Source organism: Pituophis catenifer, unplaced genomic scaffold (genome assembly GCF_029215685.1).
Source record: "Pituophis catenifer annectens isolate HBS135680 unplaced genomic scaffold, rPitCat1.0.hap2 SCAF_4, whole genome shotgun sequence".
Lineage (NCBI taxonomy): Eukaryota > Metazoa > Chordata > Lepidosauria > Squamata > Colubridae > Pituophis > Pituophis catenifer.
The window spans coordinates 119245687-119269095 of NW_027256884.1; the positions used below are offsets into that span (position 1 = coordinate 119245687).

At 44.0% G+C, this 23409-nt stretch overlaps 2 protein-coding genes across 2 annotated transcripts; one reads left to right on the top strand and one right to left on the bottom strand.

Annotated features, from left to right (window-relative positions):
* Positions 1 to 511: 511 nt before the first annotated feature.
* LOC139316830 (transmembrane protein 191C-like) lies at positions 512 to 1417 on the bottom strand. Its single transcript, XM_070943670.1, has one exon. It carries the CDS (start codon positions 1415 to 1417, stop codon positions 512 to 514), a length of 906 nt encoding a protein of 301 aa, XP_070799771.1.
* Positions 1418 to 5699: 4282 nt separating this feature from the next.
* Positions 5700 to 22108, top strand: LOC139316831 (high-affinity choline transporter 1-like). The gene is made up of 8 exons (XM_070943672.1): positions 5700 to 5874; positions 6680 to 6793; positions 9240 to 9395; positions 11632 to 11780; positions 13354 to 13497; positions 15180 to 15333; positions 19300 to 19517; positions 21575 to 22108. Exons 1-8 carry the CDS (start codon positions 5700 to 5702, stop codon positions 22106 to 22108), a joined length of 1644 nt encoding a protein of 547 aa, XP_070799773.1.
* Positions 22109 to 23409: the final 1301 nt, after the last annotated feature.

A 23409-nucleotide genomic window follows, 5' to 3' on the forward strand; every position in this document is an offset into this window, starting at 1 on the left:
TCCTACGAGAATTGGGGAAAGATGCTCCCTTTTGTGCATCTTCTCCTCTCACTTTGGAAAGCTGTAGAACAGTGTTTCTCAACCTTGGAAGCTTGAAGATGGGTGGACTTCAACTCCCAGAATCCCCTGCCACTGCTGCTGGCTAGGGGATTCTGGGAGTTGAAGTCCAACCAAGGTTGGGTGGACTTCCTGGGAAGTCCACCCTTGAAGCTTCCAAGGCTTCCAAGGTTGAGAAACACTGCTGTAGAAGGAAAACACAATGTTTATTTTTGATTGTCTTTAATTAAGCAAAAGCCAAAAGAAGAAACAAGAAAACAATACAAAGAAAAAAGATAGGGCCAACAATGGAAAAAAGATCTATATACATATATCTATGGATTATATGTTTCCAACCCTGGAGACCAAGACACAGAATCCATTTTTGCTGTCCACCAAATTCAATTATCAGGTATGCTCTTCTACTTGCATCCTAGGGAGTAAGTCAAGGGAGAGAGAGAGAGAATTTCATTTCTCAAAACGGTAAAAGGCCATCGTTTCTCTGTACAAGATACGGGGAGAAACGGTGGACAAGTCTGTCAATGCTCTGGTCACTCAGGAGCACCACAAGTGTCTCAGAGATGAACAACGGATTAAAAAAGTGAGTGTATGCCAAGACAAGGCCAAGGATTAGACAGCAGCCAAACAGCAACATCATCAGAATTTTGGCTGCCACCCATAACCAACGCAGAAACTTCCTTTCCTTTGACCCGTCCCGGGCCACTCCCACCAGCCTGGCTTCCACAAGTTCATGCATCAGGATGCCCGTTGGCACCTGGTTCTCCTGGTCCAGCCGCATAAACGTGGCCTGCTGCACGCAGAGATCCTGTTGGTTCTGCAGGTCTTTGATGCGGTTCCTCAGGTGTTCTCTGGCTCTCTGAATAGCCGTGACTTTCTCCTTCAGTTGGCCGGATTGGGTTTTCTCCACACGGTAGTTGTGCTCCATCTCGGACAGTTTATCCTCCAGGTTACGCAGGTACTTGTGAACCTCCGACGGAAGGTTCCGCATCTCCTTGAGGTCATTCTCGTGGGTAGGTTTGTCGTTTTTGAAGACGGCCACTTGGCTGGTGACCTCGTGCATTTCCTGGTTGAGGTCGTTGTTGGCTTTCACCAAAGACTTGTTCTGCAGCGCTAATTCGTGGATCGCCATGTTGACCTGATCCAAACTTTCTCTGATGTCCTCCACAGTTTTCTGCAGGTGTTCCATGGAGGATTTAAGGTGATTCACTGTCTCCCGAAGACACTTATGCTGCTCTTTAATGTATTCCTTGTCTCGGAGAAACTCCTGGTTCTCGGAGTCCAAGCTGGCTATGTTCTCTCTCAGCTCCTCTACCTGGAGACGGAGATTCCTATTGTTTGCCGAGAGATCCTCCAATGACATTGTCTGCTTTTTCTGATCTTGCCCCTTTTTTAAATAAATACTAAATAAAATAATTTTGGAGTCGCTTTTCTTCCGATCCAGGTATTTTGAACTGGGTCTTGCGGTGCTGCTGTCCAACAGAATCAACAGTGCTAGAAATGTTGACATTTGCCATGGCAACCTCCAGCCAATGAGGTTAGGAGAAGCCCATGATGTCATTAAGAATGGCTGCTTTGGCTTCGACGTGGAGTTTGGAAAACAACAACAGTCATCCTACACATCAGGGCCCGGCCCTTTAATTCATTAGTAAATTATTAAACAGGTTTTTGCAAGTGAGACATGCATTAACTTCAACCAAATCTAGTCCATCGGAATCGCTTTCTGTAGGCTTTGTTACAAGCCGGCTCTATCATGCTAACTGAGGGATTCTGGGAATTGGAGTCTAAGGTTGTAAAGGGCCCATAGTTGCCCACCTCTGACCTAGACAAACCCCTAAAGATGGCTGGCTCAGGAATAGTCCTACACATCCAATACCAACCATCTTTAGGGGTTTCTGTGGATCAGGGGTAAGCAGCTATGGTCCTTTTATGACCTGTGGACTTCAACTCCCAGAATTCCTAGACCAGTATGGCAGTTGAATTCAATTCTGGGAGTTGAAGTCCACAGGTTGTAAAGGGGCCATAGTTGCCCACCTCTGACCTAGACAAACCCTTAAAGATGGCTGGCTCAGGAATAGTCCTACACATCCAATACCAACCATCTTTAGATGGTTTCTATAGATCAGGGGTAAGCAACTATGGTCCTTTTATGGCCTGTGGACTTCAACTCCCAGAATTCCTAGACCAGCATGGCAGTTGAATTCAATTCTGGGAGTTGAAGTCCACAGGTCGTAAAGGGGGCCATAGTTTTCCACTCTGGGTCTAGGTTGTAAGTCGTCAAGTCGAAATACGAGTCACATTTCCAACAAAAAGTTGCCTTTGAGATACACAAACATTATCGAAAAAAGAAGTAAGGGTCCAGATATCCGTCTGTTTTAAGGACAGTTTGGTGTTGGAAGGACAATATACAACAAAAAGGGTAATTAGCATGCTGTCAGGTGCAACTTTGGAGGGTAAAGCTGCAAGGTTGGAGGGTATATTATGAAGAAAATTATCCTTCTAACATAATTGGTGATCTTGGTGTAAAAAGCAAAACAAAAAATAAACCAGGCCCAGTTGAGATCTCTGAAAGGCACAAGAGATGCTCCTTACAACAGTATAGTTTGTGGTAAGAGTCTTAGGCGGGGCTTAAATCATAGTTCTTTGTTTTCTGTGTGAAGGAAAAAACAAGAATTTAAGAGTCAATGAATAAAACAAGTAACTCTATTGACCTATAGGGGATCATCTGAGACAAGAGTGTCAGGTGTAAATTCAACAGCAGGACTTCAGACAGTTGTAGGTCAGAGGTGGTATTCAGCAGGTTTTGACCAGTTCTGGAGAACCGGTAGAGGAAATTTTCAGTAGTTCGGAGAACCGGTAAATACGACCTCTGACTAGCCCTGCCCCCATCTATTCTCTGCCTCCCAAGTCCCAGCTGATGGGGAGGAAATGGGGATTTTGCAGTAATCTTCCCCTGGAGTGGGGAGGGAATTGAGATTTTACAGTGTCCTTCCCCTGCCACGCCCACCAAGACATGCCACGCCCACCAAGCCACACCCTCAGAACCGGTAGTAAAATATTTTGAATCCCACCACTGTTGTAGGTGTCACTCTCAAATAGCACAGTCTAGAGAGAAAGTCCTCTATAACACACAATGACCTGAAAAGAATGGAATAGAGCAGAATGAATGAGCTGGAAGAGACCTTGGAGGTCTTCTAGTCCAGCCCCCTGCTTGTAGGAAGTTAGCACCCACCCCTCTCCTAGAAGAATGAAATATTTTAGGAAATATTAAAAAGGCAGAATATTATATTTCCTATATGAGAAATGGAGAAACATGGTTTAAAGACAAAGCAGCTTCCTGCCTCCCTCCCCCCACCTTTGTCAATGGGCGATTAAGGCCTCAGCCAAGCTCGCTCATTCCCCCCCACCTTTGTCAATGGACCATCATCAGCAACACAATAGGACCCATCTAGCAACAGAAACTCCCCACATGGCACCTGGGAAGATTACATCAGCCAGCAAGGCTAGCTAAGACCCCCACCTCCTGGGAGTCTGATAACCAATCAGGATACCCTTCCTGGGCCCCAGGAAGTTCAAAGCTCAGCGAGAGTATAAAACCCAGGGAGTCGCAGCATCTCTGCCCTATTTCTGTTCAGGAACTCAAACCATGTGATCCTGCCCACCATTAAACCATCTTTCCAAGCAGTCTCCATGTTTCCAGTGTCTTTTTCCCCACTTGGGGCTGAACCCAGAAGGATATTTCTTCCAACATGCTCAAGCAGGAAAGCCTATACTATTTCACATAAGAAAAAGTAGACAGAGAGATTGAAATACAAATGTCTAGTCAGTCACAAGGACCAAGTGACTGGCTAGAAGTAGCTTCTACTAGACCTAAGGATGAACAGTCGCAATCCATGTCAGGTGGATCTGCTGCAGCCTTCAGAATGGAAGACAGGTAGTCCTCCACTTACAACAGTTCATTTAGTGACTGTTCAAAGTTACGGCACTGAAAAAAGTGACATGACCGTTTTTCACAGTTACCTTTGTAGCATCCCCTACATCAGTGTTTCCCAAACTTGGGAACTTTAAGAAGTGTGGACTTCAACTCCCAGAATTCCCCATCCAGCATGGCTGACTGTGGGATTTTGGGAGTTGAAGTCCATACATCTTGAAGTTCCCAAGTTTGGGAAACACTGCCCTACATGATCACGGGATCGAAATTTAGATGCTTGGCACCCGGTTCATATTTATGACGGTTGCAGTATCCCGGGGCCATGTGTTTCCTTTTGCAACCTTTTGACAAGCAAAGGCAACGGGGAAGCCAAATTCACTTAACAACTACGTGACTAACTTATCAACTGCAGTGATTCACTTAACAACCATGGCAAGAAAGGTCGTAAAATGGGGCAAAACTCACTTAACCGATGTCTCACTTAACAACAGAAATTTTGGGCCCAATTGTGATCATAAATCAAGGACTACCTGTACTGAATCTAGGATCTAATTCCTCGAACTTTCTACACGGGAGAGTAGTATTTGAAGAAGGTCTATACTTTTACAAACACCCAAACTGATCCAATCCAACAAGTGCAGTTTCTTGCAAATGTTTAACAAGCAAAAAAAAAAAAAGAAGAAGAAGAAGAAGAAAAGAAATTACAGCAGAGAACCATTCCACACAAGCGCACCTAACATAATTTACAATTTGAGGTGGATCAGAAACTCAGTCAGGAAAAAAAACTGGGAAAAGAAAAGGAAAAAAATCCATTATGGCTGGATACAATCTCATTTTTTTAAAGAAAAAACAGATCTAACTTTCTCCACTTCATATAAAGAAATACCATGTTTTTCAGAGTATAAGTCGCTCCGGAGTATAAGACGCACCTTAGTTTTTGGGGAGGAAAATAGGGGGGTGGGGAAATTCTGCCTCTGACCTTAGCCGGGTCAGCTTCAGCACATTAGCTCACTGGTTGTGAGTGCGTGCGTGCGTGCTCCTCATTGGGGCTGATAAGCAGCTTCAGAAGATCAGCTGATTGTTGTAGGGAGCCCCATTGAGTCAAGCAGGCGAAGCACGGAAGCGGTAAGACAAGGCAGCAGCTGTTCCGGGTTGCCATTTTGGGCTGCGTGCCTCGTGTTTTCAGCCTCCAAATGCTCCGTTTGAGAGCCGTTCAAGGTTATGGGGATCGGCAGTGATGTGCTTTGGCGATCCCCGCAGCCTGGAACGGCTCTCAACGGAGCGTTTGGAGGCTGAAAACGCAAGCCATTGTCTGTGGCAATCTCTGCAGCCAGGAAGAGGATGCGGGGAGGCCAAAGGGTGGGGGCCGGCGGGTAGGCGGGGCTACATTTGGAGTATAAGATGCACCCAAATTTTCAGCCTCTTTTTTTTGGGGTGGGGGAAGTGCGTCTTATACTCCAAAAAATACGGTATATTGGTGGATGAATTTGGAGCAGCCAACTCAGCAGCAAAAGAATGATCCTTATCTAATATTTAAAGACTCGAGAGATTGTTTTGTCTAGGGAGGACACAACTGTCTTTATCACAAGGTCACAGTTCTACTTCCTGGTTTGTACAAGGCTAGGGAGCATTCTGTAAGACTCTTCTGAACGGCTAGCATCGCTTGCTAGCTCCCCGGATCCATTTTCAGTCCATTCTTGAGATTTTATGAAAAATGGCATTGAATATCAGTGGCTTAGTAGTTCTGCTTTTATTCTATGCCCTGACTTTAGCTATTGGAATATGGGCTTCTCAGAAAACCAGACAGAAGGAACATCAGAAGCCCAGTGAAGTAGCCATGGTGGGACGCAGGAACATGAATTTTTGCATTGGGTTGTTCACGGCAACTGGTAAGTACGAAGGCTTCAGAATGATAAATAGCATCCTTTACTCTAATTCTTACTTTGGACTGGGGTGATATGATAGCAAGTGTTGCTAGATATAAGGGGCTGAAACAAAGAAGAGTAGAGTAGAGTAGAGTAGAGTAGAGTAGAGTAGAGTAGAGTAGAGTAGAGTAGAGTAGAATAGAATAATTTTATTAGCTAAGTGTGATTGGACACACAAGGAATTTGTCTTCGGTGCATATGCTCTCAGTGAACATAAAAAGAAGGGGTCATTATTCCCTGAAGCACTTGAAGGCAGGACAAGAAGCAGTGGATGGTAACTAATCAGGGAGAAAACCTGAAAAGTAAGGAGTAATTTCCTGACGGTGAGAATAATTAACTAGAGGAACAGCTTGCTTTTAGAAACTGTGGGTGCTCCAACACTGGAAGTTTTTAAGAAGAGGTTGGACAACCATTTGTCTGAAATGATATAGGCTTTCCTGCTTGAGCAGAAGACCTCCAAGGTCCCTTCCAACTCTGTTATTCTGTTATTCTCTTACAGTGAATGCAGGGCTGGTGTGCCAACAGGAAATGATCTACAGCAGCTTTAGTCAAAATCTGGGGATTGGGACCAACATGCTTTTAATCATGAGTGATCTGATCCTCCCCAGCTGACTAAGAACATCCCAACTTAATAACTGCAGTGATGCACTTAACAACTTACCTCGCTCAGCAACAAAACTTGGGGACTTTGGTTGTAAGTCAAGGACTGCCTGTAATTATCCATGTATCTTTTATTAACTTCATTTTCCCTTTCCTCGGTTTCTTTCAGCAACATGGGTTGGAGGAGCTTATATCAATGGCACGGCTGAAATTGTCTACCACCCTTCAAAAGGACTGGTGTGGGTTCAAGCTCCGGTTGGCTTTGCTTTGTCTCTCCTTGTTGGTAATGATTTTACCGTAAAGGATTCTTAAGCTAAGGGGTGGAGTGGGGGACAAATGAAGAGATACTAGAATCAAAATCACGTGAGGTACTAATAAGGTAAAAGTTCCCCTCGCAGATATGTGCTAGTCGTTCCCGACTCTAGGGGGCGGTGCTCATCTCTGTTTCAAAGCCGAAGAGCCAGTGCTGTCCAAAGATGTCTGGCATGACTAAACGCCAAAGGCGCATGGAACGCTGTTACCTTCCCACCAAAGGTGGTCCCTATTTTTCTACTTGCATTTTTTAATGTGCTTTTGAACTGCTAGGTTGGCAGAAGCTGGGACAATAACGGGAGCTCACCCCGTTACGCGGCACTAGGGATTCGAACCGCTGAACTGCCAACCTTTCAATTGAAAAGCCCAGCGTCTTAGCCACTGAGTCACTGCATCCCTATGAGGTACTAATATCACTCTATAAAGACTTAGTAAGACCACACCTAGAATACTGCATCCAGTTTTGGTCACCACACTATAAAAAAAACAAAAGATGTAGAGACACTAGAAAGAGTGCAGAGAAGAGCATCCAAGATGATTAAGGGACTGGAGGCTAAAACATATGAAGAACGGTTGCAGGAACTGGGCATGGCTAGTCTAGTGAAGAGAAGACCAGGGGAGACATGATAGCAGTCTTCCAATATTTGAGGGGCTGCCAGAGAGAGGAAGTGGTCAAGCTATTTTCCAAAGCACCTGAAGGCCAGACAAGAAATAATAGATGGAAGCTGATCAAGGAGAGATTCAACCTAGAAATAAGGATAATTTTTCTGACAGTGAGAACAATCAACCAATGGAACAGCTTTGTCTTCAGAAGTTGTGGGAACTTTATCACTGAAAGCTTTCAAGAAGAGACTGGATTGCCATCTGTCAGAAATGATGTAGAGTCTCCTGCTTGGGTGAAGGGTTGGACTAAATGACCTACATGGTACCTTCCACTTCTGTTGTTCTGTTCTGTTGAAGGTACTTAAATATCTCTCCATGTTTAATTTTACCTCAAGTTATCTACTCCAGTTTGTGCATTTGTCAATGATCAGAAGCAAAATTTCATTCGGTTGGAAAGTACACGAGTGGCTTCCATCCTTAGCTCAGAATGATAGAATATCTCAATAAAGGAGAATATTTGTATCTCAGGGTTGAAATGAGGAGTCTTCGGTGCTCTTTGAGCTTGGTTGTTTTATTGTGGACATTTTATTATCCGAACTAGGGAACATCATCAGTGCTAGTACAGAATGGGGTTTGTTGTCAATTTACTGTATATTCTAGTGACTTACCCTGCCAATGTGGGGGAATTCTTTGGTTGGGCTGTTTACTATTAGCTTGTTTGGCAGTTCCTTGATTGATTGACTCCTTTGTTAATAAATAAGACTTCTTATGGAATAAGAGGGAACCTGGGGTACACTCGACCTGTCAAATCAGATGAGATGAACAGAAATACTTGGGGAGTATTCAGCAGGAAATCTGATCTTGTCCCTTGCAAGATAATAATCACCATCTTGTACTGCAAAAAAAGGGGTGCAGAAGGCTGGCAGTTTGAGACCCAAGTACGTGCAATGGGGTGAGCTCCCATCCTTGCCCCAGCTCCTGCCAACCTATTAGTTTGAAAACATGCAACTCCAAGTAGTTAAATAGGTACCACTTTTGTGGGAAGGTAACAGTGTTCCGTGTGCTTCGGTGTATAGTCATGCTGGTCATATGACCACGGAAATGTCTTGGGATTTACATCTGGGTCCCTCAGGTAGGAAACAGAGATGATTACTGCCCTCTAGAGTTGGACACAACTGGATAGTGCAGGGGTCTGCAACCTTAAACACTCAAAGAACCATTTGGACCCGTTTCCCACAGAAAAAAAAAAACACTGGGAGCCACAAAACCCTTTCCGTGCCTAATTATTTCTTGAGCGGCCACAAAACTAGCATATATAGTTGAATTAAACATTCAGTTTTTTTCTGAAACTGTTCTTTTCTTGGATTTATCCATGGTTGGCCTAACGGGGGTTGAAAAACTCAATAAATTGTGTGCTGGCGGGTGTAGCACATTGGCGGTTGTGATGCAAATTTTGAGTGACAGGGAGTTGCAGCAGAGGGGTGAAAGAGCCACATGCGGTTCCAGAGCCGGGATAGAGGAAATATTTACCTTTACCTGAACTATTTATTTTTAATTTTTTTATTTTATTTTGAATTTGTATACCGCCCTTCTCCCTGAGGACTCAGGGCGGTGAACAGCCAAGTAAAAAACATCAAGTACAAATATTAAAATACAATTAAATATATATATATATATAAATTTGGCCCCATTAATTAAAAACGATAAACAAAACACTTAAAAACACTTAAAAAATTAAAAAAAACTATGAAGCATTATGATTCCTTTCATTTCATTAAGACAACTGATTGTAATCAACTTTTTTTAAAAAACAGGAGGGTTCTTCTTTGTCAAGCCAATGAGAATGAGAAATTACGTGACACTGATGGATCCAATCCAAGAGATGTATGGGAATGTGATGGGCTGTCTACTTTTTATTCCTCCGTTAATTGCGGACATATTCTGGTTTGCTGCTGTTCTTGCTTCTTTAGGTAATATTTGTGTCTTTCACCTGTCTTGGCAGAAACTAAATTTAGCCACCTGGAAACCAAGGGAAGACAGCTGAGATTAGCTTTCCATCCTATGAATGATTTATTGATTAGTGAAGGCATGTTCAGAATAACTACTTTAACTGTCATCCTCTTTTAACTACCCCATAATCCCTTGCAGGGCGGAGTCTGGGCAATTGAATGGACCTAGCAAAGTGTTTTAATGGCCAGATGTCCTTCCTGTCACCAATGCGGAGTTTTGTTCAGTTTATATATTCTCAGTGTGCCCAGAGAGAGAAATATCTGCTTCTACCTAGGATCGAACTCACAGCCTCCTGATTGTGAGGCGAGAGCTCCACCTCTAGGCCTCCACACCACTCCAATAACTACTTTAACTGTGAACTGAGGATATTTGTAGCTCCAATCTCCATCTGCTTCACATTTATGAAGTCTGGTATATAAACAGGAGATGAGGAGATGATGAAAGGATTTCCTTTAAATAATTTAGAAACACCACAGAAATCTGTAATTCAAATTTAGAGGGGAGGTGAAAGCACTTTTACATATACAGAAACTAGAATATCAGAAGTTTTAAAAGTACTTTATTTCTAATACTAATATTTTAGAGGAATATTTAGTTACGCTGAAATTCCTCCCTGCAGTCTTGAGTGTAAGAATAGTTTTGAATAGCATACTTGCCGTTTTGTATAAAGTATGAATATGCATTCGAATATTTCATCTAAATTCGCTCATTATGACAACCGTTTTAGGAACGGAGATCATAGAACCGTGATGGCGAACCGAAGGCCATCTTGTGGGCACATGAGCATTGCCTTAGCTCAGCTCCAGCTCGCAGGCATGTGCCAGCCAGCTGATTTTCGGGCCTTCCGAGCTCAGGGGAAGTCAGGCAACAGGCCGTTTCCAGCCTCCGGAGGGCCTCTGGGGAGGTGGGGAATGCAGTTTTCGCCCTCCCCAGGCTCCAAGAAAGTCTCTGGAGCCTGGGGAGGGCAAAAAACGGGCCTACTGGGCCCACCATAACATCACGTGCCAAAAGCGGGGGGAGCTTGGGGGGGTCATGCATGCATGCATGCATGATGGGGGAGTCACGTTCACACGTGCAAGGGGCAGGCCGCATTAAATTATGGGTGTGGGCATGCGCGTGCGACCCCCCCCCGCACTCCCCCCCACTTTTGGCACGTGACGGCAAAAAGGTTAGCCATCACTGTCATAGAATATGATGTCCATTTAACCTATGAAAATAGAATTGATGTGTGACTCTTTGACACCAGAGATTCATAATTCATAGATAAAACCTGGTCCCCTCCTAATGGGTCAGCTTCACCTTCCAGAATTTCAGTGGAATGGCCAAAGAGTGATAATCCTAGGAATAGAATTTTTATAACAATGACTATGCTTTTGTTACAAATGCAAGTTATTTTGTCTATCGTATAAAGGTAGTCCTCGACTTACAACAGTTCATTTAGTGATTGTTCGAAGTTATGACGGCACTGCAAAAAGTGACTTACATGACCATTTTTCATAGTTATGACTGTTGCAGCATCCCCAAGGTCATCTGATCAAAATACATGGCAACTGGCATGTATTTATGACTGTTGCATTGCCTCGGGGTCATGTGATCAACTTTTGCAACCTTCTGACAAGTCAAGTCAATGGGGAAGCCAGATTCAATTAACAACCATGTTACTAACTGAATTGCAGTGATTTACTGAACAATTGCAGCAAGGTTTGTAAAATGGGGGGGGATTCACTTAATAACTGTCTCACTTAGCTACAGAAATTTTGGGTTCAATTCAGTGGTTGGTTTCAAAAAATTTTACTACTGGTTCTGTAGGTGTGGCTTGGTGGGCAGGGCATGGCTTGGTGGGCGTGGCTTGGTAGACCTGGCAGGGGAAGGATGCTGTAAAATCTCCATTCCCACCCCACTCTGGGGGAAGGTTACTGCAAAATCCCCATTTCCTCCCGATCAGCTGGGACTTGGGAGGCAGAGAATAGATGGGGGCGGGGCCAGTCAGAATTTTTACTACCAGTTCTCCAAACCATTCAAAATTTTCACTACCGGTTCTCCAGAACTGGTCAGAAGCTGCTGAAACCAACCTCTGGTTCAATTGTGGTTTGTAAGTCAAGGACTACCTGTAAATTAATATATTTGGGTAAGAGAAATAGCATTGCACAAAATGTATTACTGCATTTCAGTAGTAATTACTGCATCTTTTCCTAGAAGCAACCATGAAGGTCATTTTGGACATCCAGGGTTATGTTGCCATCATTCTTTCTGCAAGTACGGTGATATTGTATACTTTGCTAGGAGGTTTGTATTCAGTGGCCTATACAGATGTGATACAATTGATCTTTATATCCCTCAGTCTGGTAAGTTCCTATTTTGTTATATTACCCCACACTTGAACTATTGGGACTGACTGAAAATCCAGAAAGAAATACCAGCATACTTTCATTGATTATAACAGGATTTGTCAATCCTGACAACTTTAAAATACAATATATGGACTTCAACTCCCAGAATTCCCCCAGCATGCTAGCTTACATAGCTTACAGTTGCCATGGTTGAGAAGCGCCAATCTATGAGATCCCAATAGATTACAAACTTTAGGGCATGCTATTCAAGGAATTGGGAGATAATCTGAACCAATAAAGAAGAATATTTATAGCTCGGGGTTGAAATGAGGTGTCTTTAGTACTCTCTGAGCTTGTTTTTTTTTTTTCTTTCTTGCAGATGTTTCATTACCCAAACTATGTTCCTGATGATGTTACCAAGTTTGGATAATGAAGCATCAGTAAGAAAACAGCTCAGAAATCAAGGATAATCTGAATCAGTGGTGGGATTAAAATAATTTAACAACTGGTTCTCTGCCCTAATGATCAGCTGGGTGGGCGTGGCCATGGTGGGCGTGGCCAGGGGTGTGACAGGCAGCACTCAGCCTCCTGCACACACCCCTTGTGCCTCCCTGCAGCCTTCTGGGAGTGAAAACAGGCTGGGGGAGTGCTGCACCCCTTGCACCCTGTTTTGGGCCTAGTAGGCCTCCCTGCAGCCTCCTGGGAGTCAAAATGGGGTGAATGGGGACTCCTGGAAGGGGCGGGGTGGGAAGGGGCCAGCCAGCAATTTAACTACCGGTTCGCCCGATTCGGCCCAAACCGGCTGAATCCCACCACTGATCTGAACATTCAATAGCGTGAACCAGTGGTGAAATGTAAAATTTGTTACTACCGGTTCTGTGGGCGTGGCTTGGTGGGAGGAGGGTAATGTGACTGGGTGGGCGTGGCCAATTTTTTTTTTTTACTTTTAAAAGTATTTTTTCTACAATCTCTTTGGCCAAAGAGGTTGCAGAGAAAAAAAATGCTTTTAAAAGCCTCTGATGATCAGGCAACTCAGCTGGGATCATCAGAGGCTTTTAAAAGCATTTTCTTCTGCAACCTCTTTGGCCGAAGAGGTTGTAGAAAAAATGCTTTTAAAAGTAAAAAAAAAAGCCTCTGATGATTGCGCGGCTCAGCTAGGCATGGGGGGGGGGCTGCAAAGATTTTTGCTACCGGTTTACCGAACCACCCACTTCCATCGCTACTGGATCGGGTGATCCAGTCTGAACCGGGAGCATTTCATCCCTGGTCTGAACCCCATAGAATACAATAGAGCACTATACATTGAAAAAGGGACACTGCATGAATAAAATAGTGAGGTAGCCATGATACACTCAGAGTTGAGACAGGATCTGATTTAAGTGGGAGGGCCAAGTACAAAGAAGTAGGTGGAGTCATAACACAGAAGTGGGTGGGACTAAGACACGAAAGCAGCAAGTGATGTAGTTTCAATTCATTTACATTTTTAAAATTCAGTATCATGATTGTAGAAGCACACGGCATATTTTGATGACCAGAAATCCTTCAGAAAACATGTTAATTCTAATATTTCTGTTTTTTTTGCCACCAGTGGATTTGTATCCCTTTCGCCATCATGAACCCTGCTACAGAAAACATTTTTTATACAGCTACCCACAATATATCCCAAGCCCCTTGGACAGGAACAATAGAACCAGAGTTTTATGGAAGATGGTTTGATGATTTCTTATATTTGGTAAGATCTATTCTTGAAAGGGATGGGAAATTGGGGGCTTGGTGCACTTACAGTATTCAACGACAATAATAAAAATAATGGTTCTTCTAAATTAAGGGCAAGATATGTTCTTCTCACCACAAAGAACATGATTGATTGATTGATTGATAGAAAAGATACGTGGGGTATGTTGCTGATATGGTAAATTCACTCCACAAGAAGTGATTAAAACTAAATAGTAGTGTAATATAGGCAGCATGCCTTAGGTCCAGGTGGCACACGGAGCCATATCGGTGGGCACACGAGCATTGCCCTAGCACAGCTCTGGTGCGTATGCATGTGCCGGCCAGCTGATTTTCGGGCCTTCAGGGCCCACCAGAAATCGGGAAACAGGCTGTTTCCAACCTCCGGAAGGCCTTCAGGGGGTGGGGAAGCCCGTTTTTCATCCTCCCCAGGCTCCAAGAAAGCCTCTGGAGCCGGGGAGGGCGGAAAACGGGCCTACCAGGCCCACTGTGCCATCGCGTGCCAAAAGTGGGGGTCGCGTGGGGGGCAGATCATGCGTGCATGCGCGGGTGTGTGTGGCACATTGAATTATGGGTGTGGGCCCGCTCGTGCGCGACCCTCCCGTGCTCCCCCTGCTTTTGGCACACGACGGCAAAAAGGTTAGCCATCACTGCCCTAGGTAGTGTTGTAGCCCCCTAGCGGCCAGTGGAGCTGGCAGCAGATTCAGGCAGTGAGGGGGTTGGGGAGGAACATGGGCCAGTCCTGGAGTTGGCTCTGATGAGGGCGCTGCGTTGGAGGCAGAGAGGGGACCAGGGCCGTATGCCAGTTATCAGCCACCTTCAGAGGCAGACATCAGTGAGGCAGACGAACAGCTGAAACCTGTTCCCAGTGTGCGCATGCGCGGAGTTGCCAGACGAAGGGAACGGCTAAGGAACAAGGATCGACTTGGGAGTAAAGCCACAGTGGACGGTGAATGGCCCCTCTCACAGGAAATAAAGAGGAGCGAAAGGGGAGGGGAGTTTGCAGGAGACAGTTAGTTCACTTAATTGGTTCGTGACTCTCAGAGACTTCTTGCCAAGTTTTGAAGATATCAGCCTGGCAGCTCTCCAAGCCAGATAAGGTCTGTGACTGTAAATTCTCCCTTGAAAGACTTTGCTGGATGTGAATGAGAGGAATTCACAGTAACTTAATAAAAAGGGGGTTTTGTCGGGACAAGGAGTCTGCTTCATGCTCTTGGGAAGCCTAGGTCAGAACAGGTAGTTGCAAAATGGAAAGGGAGATACACATGCAACCCCTTCTCTTCTAGGTGGCTGGAAAACTGCTTTTCCACAGGACATTAAGAAAAATACACTTCTACATTAAAGATGAAATGCAATTAATAATGTCAGGTCTGACATAATGTGCATCAGGCTGGGATGAGGTGCCAACCTAAGGTGGCAGATGTTGGAAGACCATTTCTTTGGTTTAAGGAAGGCAAATGGAGACCAGAAATTCTAGAATGATCCAGAGAGAAAGCTATGGAGATGCTCCATGAGTTGTCCATCATGCCTTATGTTAAATTATGTCCCCAGAGTCATCCCCATTCTTAGGTTAAAGGCAACCTGGTTTAAACTTAAATTTTGACTTTTTGGCTAAGATCAAGCCAACAGTCCTATCTTGTTTTTATTTCAGTTCAGTTCAAGATTCTCCTTTCCTTCCAGGTGCTTGGGGCCATCCCATGGCAAACCTATTTCCAGCGAGTTCTCGCAGCTTCCTCCCACAAAGAAGCCAGATTAATTTCCTATTTTTCTGGACTGGGCTGCTTCATCATGGCTATCCCTTCTGTATTGATAGGAGCAGTTGCTGCCTCCACAGGTAACCATGGCTGAACAAGAACTGGAAAGCCAGAGCCACAATTTGGGTGGTTCAGTCCAGGGGTGGGTTCTAAATTTTTTTACTGCCGGTTCTGTGGGCGTGGCTTATTTTGTGGGTGTGGCTTGGAGGTCATGTGACGAGGTGGGTGTGGCTAGCTGGTCAGAGTCATTTCTGGAAGGTCCTCGCACTTATGACCAGTCCTCGCACTTACGACCCGACTCATTTGTTTGCTTTTAACACTGATCAGCTGTAGGACGGCCCTTTGAAACCCCGCGGCAAGAGTTTAAACAGTATTTTTCCCTCTAGTCATCAGCTGGGATTCAGGAGGCAGCAATAGATTGGGGGTGGGACCAAATAAAAGGTAAGAATAACGTGGGTGGGGAGGGTGGGAGGGCGGGGGGGAGAACCGGTTCGGTGACATCATATCATCACCGCTACCGGCTCGGCCGAACTGGACCAAACCGGGAGGAACCCACCACTGGTTCAGTCTCAGTAATGTTGTTGCCATACTATGGGAGGGTCATTCCTCTATGTCGGTGTTTCTCGACCTCAGCAATTTTAAGATGTGTGAACTTCAACTCCCAGAATTTTCCAGAATTCTTCCCCTATTCTTGGAGTTGAAATCTTTACATCTTAAAGTTGCTGAGATTAAGAAACACTGTTTTGAATAAATGTTGAATAAACTCTTATAAACTACACTATCTACCGGTAGTGTAGATTGCGGGGGCGGCCATCCACCTGCCCAGGCTCCATGCCGTCCTATTTAGGCACGGTTTTGAGGCTGGGTGCATGCACGGAAGACGTGCGCATAAGCAAAGCGCATGCACGGAAGGCCAAGCCCATGAGTAGAAGGTGCGCGCACGGAGGGCGAACCAATAGCAACAAAATGTGAAACCCACTGCTTGAGCCCTGGTATAAAAATAATTATTAATACAAAACAGTATTACATACAGTATAAAGGAATATGAAGCTGGCTTTGAGGAAGCTAAAAATACTTCTATTACTTGGCATTAGTTTTTTTTTTCTTTGTATTTTTAAATCTCAATTTAAAAAAACAGGATCAAGAACATAGAATCTCTGAGAGAACTAGCCTACTCATTACTCCTCTGGTAAACTCAGAACATTTTTTGATTTTTTTAAAAAATTAATCTTGCTTTGTCATTGCTTTCACTAATGAAAAATGTGGGGAAGAAATTACACACATTTCACATGTGCAAATTCCACATTTCAAAAAGGTTTCCAGCTTTTTGATGCAGCTTTGTTTGATATGGTGCACGAGTAGTAATATCTCATGCGAAAATGCTGGTGTGTCATCAAGGGTGGGCTTCAAACATTTTAGCAAGGGGTTCTCTGTCTGGTTGCTGGGTGGGCGTGGCCATGGTGGGTGTGGCCTAGTCGGCCTCCTGCACCATGGTGGATGGGGCGTTTTTGCCCTCCCTGGGCTCCAGAGCTTTCCTCAAGCCTCCGGGAGGGAGAAAACGACCTCCCCAGGCTCCGGAGGCCCTCTGGAGGCCAGAAACAAACTTCCAGTTGTCAGGGTGGCAATTAATCCCATTCTGCTTTGGTGTAATTGCACCTTGATTAGAGAATGGATCGTGACCTTTCCTTGAAGTATACTTTAAGAAAATAAACCCGAAGATATGTTTTCTAAGAAAAACTCATTTATTTGTTATAAAGAAAATAAAACATCTTACTAGCTAATTAGTTACATCTTGGCAAAGCTTTCCCGGCCACCTCTCCTGGCCGGAGAACAAAGGAAGTTAGAAGAAAGTGAAAGAATGTGGACATGCGCAATTAGCTTAGAGATAAGAACTTGGCAAGCTACGGTAAGTCTGAAAGTTCAAAAATAAGAGCTCATCTGGTAAATACAAAAACGCAGTGACACCGGTAGGCCCATTTTTCACCCTCCCCAAGCCTCCACGCGCACCCTGCACTTACCTGCATCCAAAACAGGCCGCATGGGGACTCCTGGGAGGGGTGGGGTGGGATGGGCGAGGCAGCCAGGAGTGGGATTTGGGGGTCTCCAAACTGCACAGAATCTTAACTAGAGGTTCTCCCAAAACCCTGTGAATCCCCAGCAGCCCACCTCTGTGTGTAATCAAATTTTAGCATTCTTGACATAATCTACATGCTCAAAGGTACAATTTCATGTTATCTGGTGATCCTGTGAACTGTCTATCATTTTGTAAAAATAATTTTGAGAAGATGCTTAAGCCACCATGCATATGGTCTTAGATAGCTGCCCAGAAACCTGCTCAATGTGTATATAATATTTCACAAAATATATTTAAAGCAGCATATTAGAAATATATTAAATATTAAAACTACTATACCTCAATCAATAAAAGAAGACCATAAATAGAATCACTTGCATCAAAATAGAACTTCAAAGGTCACCTTGCCCAGCTGAGCCCATAAAGAAGCTAAACTTTTCGTTCAAATATTAAGGATGAAGTATGAATAAACATATATTTAAACAACTGTAACCTTGACCCTAATTCAACACTTCTCTAGTCAAATTAATTCCCAAAATCAAAAAATGATTTTTTTTCTCCTTCTCTTGTAAGAAATCTAACAATGTCTTTAAGTCAAAAGAAATTTATTCCTGTCCCTGTTTTGTCTCTTAGCAAAGCAGTCAATTCTTGCCATTCATTTCAAAGTCCATACTTCTATTGTGAATAGCGTATATACCAAGGGTCTCCAACCTTGGCAACTTTAAGACTTGTGGACTTCAGGAAAGCTGGCTGAGGAATTCTGGGAGCTGAAGTCCACAAGTCTGAAAGTTGCCAAGGTTGGAGACCCCTGGTATATACTACAGGTAGTCCTCAATTTACAACCACAGTGGAGCTCAACATTTCTGTTGCTAAGGAAGATAACTGTTAAGTGAGTTTTGTGCCCCATTTTACAACCTTTTTTTGCCACAATTGGTAAGTGAGCCACTGCAGTTGTTAAGTGAATCAGGCGGACTTTGCTTGTTGGAAGCCAGCTAGGAAGATTAGAAATGGGTGGGCAATCACCCAGGGACAGTCCAACTGTCATAAATACGTGCCAGTTTTTTGTTTTTTTTTAAATTTGATTTATATGCCGCCCTTCTCCGGAGACTCAGGGTGGCTTACAATGCGTTAAGCAATAGCCTTCACACTTTTGTATATTTATACAAAGTCAGCTTATTGCCCCCACAACTGGGTCCTCAATTTACCTACCTTAGAAAGGATGGAAGGCTGAGTCAACCTTGAGCCTGGTGAGATTCGAACTTACAGTAATTGCAGACAGCTGGTGTTAATCACAATGCTTTTAGTCTGCTGAGCCACCAGGCCCGGTTGTCAAATGCCTGACTTTTAATCAGTTGTTAAGTGAATGCGGCTTCCCCATTGTCTTTGCCTGTCAGATGGCTGCAAAAAGTGATCACCTGATCCCAGGACACTGAAACCAGGGGTGCTATTCAGCAGATTCTGAAGAACTGGTAGCGGAAATTTTGAGTAGTTCAGAGAACCGGCAAATACCACCTCTGGCTGCCCCCAGAGTGGGCTGGGAATGGAGATTTTGCAATATCCTTCCCCTGGGATTGGGGAGGGAATGGGGATTTTGCAGTATCCTTCCTCTGGAGTGGGGTGGGAATGGAGATTTTGCAGTATCTTTCCCCTGCCACGCCCGCCAAGCCACGCCCACCAAGCCACACCATGCCCACCAAGCCACGCCCACAGAACCGGTAGTAAAAAAAATTGAATTCCACCCCTGATGACAGGGGTGTCAAACTCCTGGCCCGCAGGCCGGATGCGTCATGCGTCGGTTTAGCAAAGGAAGAAAAGTCACAATACTTCATGCGATGCTGCCGTAACGACACGAGTTTGACACCCCTGGCATATAACAACCTTAGAGCCGATGTCACGTATAAAAACAAAGCCCACCGCTGATGGAATTCCGAAGCAACCTTTGAAAATGACACTTCTGTGTTTCCTTTTTGAGACTGGAACCAGACCGACTATGGCCTCCCCACCCCGTATGAACGAAACGAGTCCGCTCTCATACTTCCGTTAGTCCTTCAGCATCTCTGCCCGATGTACATCTCCGTCGGTGGTTTGGGTGCCATCGCAGCCGCTGTGATGTCCTCTGGAGATTCTGCTCTGCTCTCCGCCAGTTCCATGTTTGCTCATAACATCTATAGGAAAATATTCCGGAGAAAGGTAAGGGGTGGATTGTTAACATTTGTCTACCACAAATGATACAGGAACATTATTATAGCAATAGCAATCGCACTTAGACTTATATACCGTTTCGCAGTGCTTTTACAGCCCTCTCTAAGCGGTTTACAGAGTCAGCCTCTTGCCCCCAATAATCTGGGTCCTCATTTTACCGACCTCGGAAGGATGGAAGGCTGAGATAACCTTGAGCCAGGTGAGATTCAAACTGCCAAATTGCAGGCAGCCAGCAGTCAGCAGAAGTATCCTGCAGTACTGCACTCTAACCACTGCGCCACCGCAGCACTATAGTTAGTTCTCGACTTACAATCATTCATTTAGTGACTGTTCCAAGTCACAATGACACTGAAGAAAGTAATTTATGACCGTTTTTCACGTACGGCCGTTGCACCATCTCCCTGGATCTGTTATATCAAAATTCGGATGCTTGGCAACTGACTCATATTTATGACGTGTTGCAGTATCCCAGGGTCATATGATCACCTTTGGCAATCTTCTAACAAGCAAACTCAATGGGGAAACCAGATTAATTTTACAAGTGTGTTACTGATTTAACAACTGCAGTGATTCACTTAACAATGGTGGCAAGAAAAGTCATAAAATGGGACAAAACTCACCTTACCACTGACTCGCTTAGCAACAGAAATTTTGGGCTCAATTGTGATTGTAAGTTGAGGACTACATGTAGAGCAGTGTAAGAGAAATTCCTTTTTCAAAAAAAGTATCTCCTAATATTTAAAGGTTCCTCGATAATCATATAACTTTTGTGTCTGAAAGAATTTAAAATGGTCATAAATGTTGCATGTCGTCCCTAATCTCATAAAAAAGAACGGCTCTACATTTTTTTCAATTCTTTTTTCATTCATAAAAATGTGCACTAATTACAAACCTGATGTGTATAGGTAGACCTTGACTTCTGACCAAAATTGACCCCAAATTCCTGTTGCTAAGCGCGCCGGTTGTTAAATGGGAAATCACTACTGAACTTTTTGCTCGAAACAGAAAAAAAATGAATTCCTGACTTTCTGTTTGGCTGATTAGACTAGTTTGTTATGGAAATGGCTAGTAATTCCTAAGTATGTAATGTAAAAGTTAAAGCTGTAAAACATAACATATTTTATATTTTATTGCAATGAAAATAGTTGGAAGTCAATGCCTCCTTTACTCTATACTTCTTTCCCTTTCTTATCCTTTCTCATGTCCTTATTATCTTTACTTTCATTTGCATTTACACTTCTACAATTTCAATCAATTTTTTTAAAAAAATGGTCATTAATTGGAAGCATGGCAGATATGTTAAACCCCCAACCTGCAAAATGGCAGTGCAAAGTACCACATTCAAAACCCTGCCATGTACGAAGGGGGAGAGGCTTCAATCACAATACCACAACTACCTTCACACAGGCTTTGATCCTCTCCTCTGGGCACCCAGGACTAGTATGTTCATTACACAGAGGTGCAACGAGTCTAGTCATGCAGTTTGAAACTAATTCAAAATAAAGAGCAAGACCACATAACTAGAAGCCTCAACTTTCCTTCCAATTCCTTTCTTCTACTTTTCACAATTTCCTAGTGCAGTGATGGCTAACCTTTTTGCCGTCGTGTGCCAAAAGTAGGGGGAGCGTGGGGGGGGTCGTGCGCGCACATGCCCACTCCCATAATTCAATGCACCCCACTGCCCTGCACATGCCCGTGCAACCCCCCCCCCGCACTCCCACACTCCCACACGCGATGGCACAGTGGGCCCAGTAGGCCCGTTTTTTTTGCCCTCCCCAGGCACCAGAGGCTTTCTTGGAGCCTGAGGAGGGTGAAAATGGCCTCCCCTCCCCCCCCCGGAGGCTCTCTGGAGGCTGGAAATGGCCCATTTCCTGACTGTTTTTATGAATGAAATTATAATTTTCTAAAAGTGTAGAGAATCTCATTCTTTTTTATGAGATTAGGACCAAAACGCAACATTCTGCCTGTTAATGAATTTGCACCTATTTTAATTTGAAGGGAATTCCCCTCCCCCCCTTTCCTTCCTTCTCTTTGATTTCCTACAGGCAACAGAGAAAGAGGTCCTATGGGCAATGAGAGTCTCCATGGTGGTGTTTGGGATAATTTCAGCAGTTCTGGCTTTCTATTCCCATTCGATTTATGACCTTTGGTTCTTGAGCGGAGAGCTAGTATACACCCTCCTCTTCCCCCAGTTGTGCTGTGCTCTGTTTCTTCCCAGCACCAACACCTACGGCTCCGGGGTTGGGTTCTTCCTTGGCTTTCTTCTACGGCTATTGGCAGGAGAACCATCCCTGAAGATCTCCCCTGTGATCTGTTACCCGGGATGCTCGGGGGTAGAAGGTGTCTCCGTCCAGCTCTTTCCATTCAAGATGGTCACCATGCTGATCACGCTACTCACCATCTTCTCCACTTCCCATCTGGCCAGCTTTATGTTCAAGAGCGGAATCCTTCCTGCTGAATGGGACGTCTGCCAAGTTATTGTGGATGACGCCGTGCCCGTTCCCTTCTCCTGGGGAGAAAGGCAGATGGATGTGCGAAAAGATCCAGAATTGAGAGCAAGCAGAGGAAAGCGGTTATGAAAGATATTTGACGGTATCATTCTTCCGTTACCACCGATTGTTGGGAAGCTCCTTTGAGCGGTAGGAAGAAAATATCCATCTGGTTCAGTTCCAAGCTGGAAACATGGAGGCTGATTGGAAAGATGGTTTATTGATGAAGCAGAACCACCTGTGATTCTGGGCAGCTGACAAAATGGAGTTGAGAGTGTGGGGGAGTTATATCTTCTTTGGGCTTTGTATTTGAACTTCCTGTTCCTGTGCAAGAACATGCCCTTTAATATTCTTTTGGCTATTGTCAGATTCCTATGGGGTCATGTAGGGGTCATAGCTGGCTCTATAGGCAAAAGAGGAAATGCAAATCCTAGGTGCTTGTCTGAGCTAAGTTTGGTTGAAGTTTGGACTGCTCTGAAAGGGTGTTGGGCAATTCTATTGTGGCTTAATGGCTTTTGCCCTGTGTTGGATCTTGAGTGAGGGCTAATCCTGTCTTGAATGGATTACCAAATCTACATTTCTAAAAGCTGCCTCTTCAGTGTCTGCTGGAGCTATTAAGAGAGGCTGAGTCGGTTTCCTGCCTCAAAATAAGAAAAATGTTTCTCCATTTTTCATTAGGGAAATATAATATTCTGTCTTTTTAATATTCCTCAAAATATTTCATTCTTCCAGGAGAGTGGTAGGGGCTAACTTTCTACAGAGCAATGAAAAAAAGTTGGCAGATAGGTCAGAATTCAAAATCACAGCAGTGTCTTTACATTATAGCAGCTGAAACACTTTTGCAAGTACCTCTGATTGTATAGCTGAGCTCTTTATACACCAAAAACATTAATTTAGATGTGGTTATGGAAGTGCTGCTTGCTGTTTTTGTTGTTGTTGTTGTTGAATATTTATTTTACTTAATATTTCAATTCTGAGGCTACCTGACTCCATAGTGATTCTGGCAGTGATTGTCTTACAATTAAAAATTTAAAAGAAATGCATGAGGAAACCACAGAGAATGTTACTCTCCTTTGATCCTTGCAGGGAAATCATACAGAAATAGCAACACTGATTACATAGCACATTTAACAACCCATTCTATGGTCTTTGTTGTTATAGTCCAGAGTCCAGACCCTACTTTATACTTCCCAACAATTAGAAACTATATATTGGGCAGCAAAGATCTTCGTATCAACCCAGTCATCAAAACCATCCTTACATTTTTAATAAATCCATTGAAAAAGTACAACTTGCCATAAAAATGTTCCCAGGTTGCTCCATTCCATTAGGATTTTGTGTTACACTTGTATAACTATAACAGTGTTCCACAACCGTAGCAGCTTGAGGAT

Coding starts and splice junctions, on each gene's coding strand:
- LOC139316830 (XM_070943670.1), bottom strand. CDS start 1,417: ATGTCATTGGAGGATCTCTCGGCAAACAATAGGAATCTCCGTCTCCAG.
- LOC139316831 (XM_070943672.1), top strand. CDS start 5,700: ATGGCATTGAATATCAGTGGCTTAGTAGTTCTGCTTTTATTCTATGCC. Junction 5,875..6,679: donor TGGGTTGTTCACGGCAACTG/GTAAGTACGAAG, acceptor GGTTTCTTTCAG/CAACATGGGTTGGAGGAGCT. Junction 9,396..11,631: donor TGCTGTTCTTGCTTCTTTAG/GTAATATTTGTG, acceptor ATCTTTTCCTAG/AAGCAACCATGAAGGTCATT.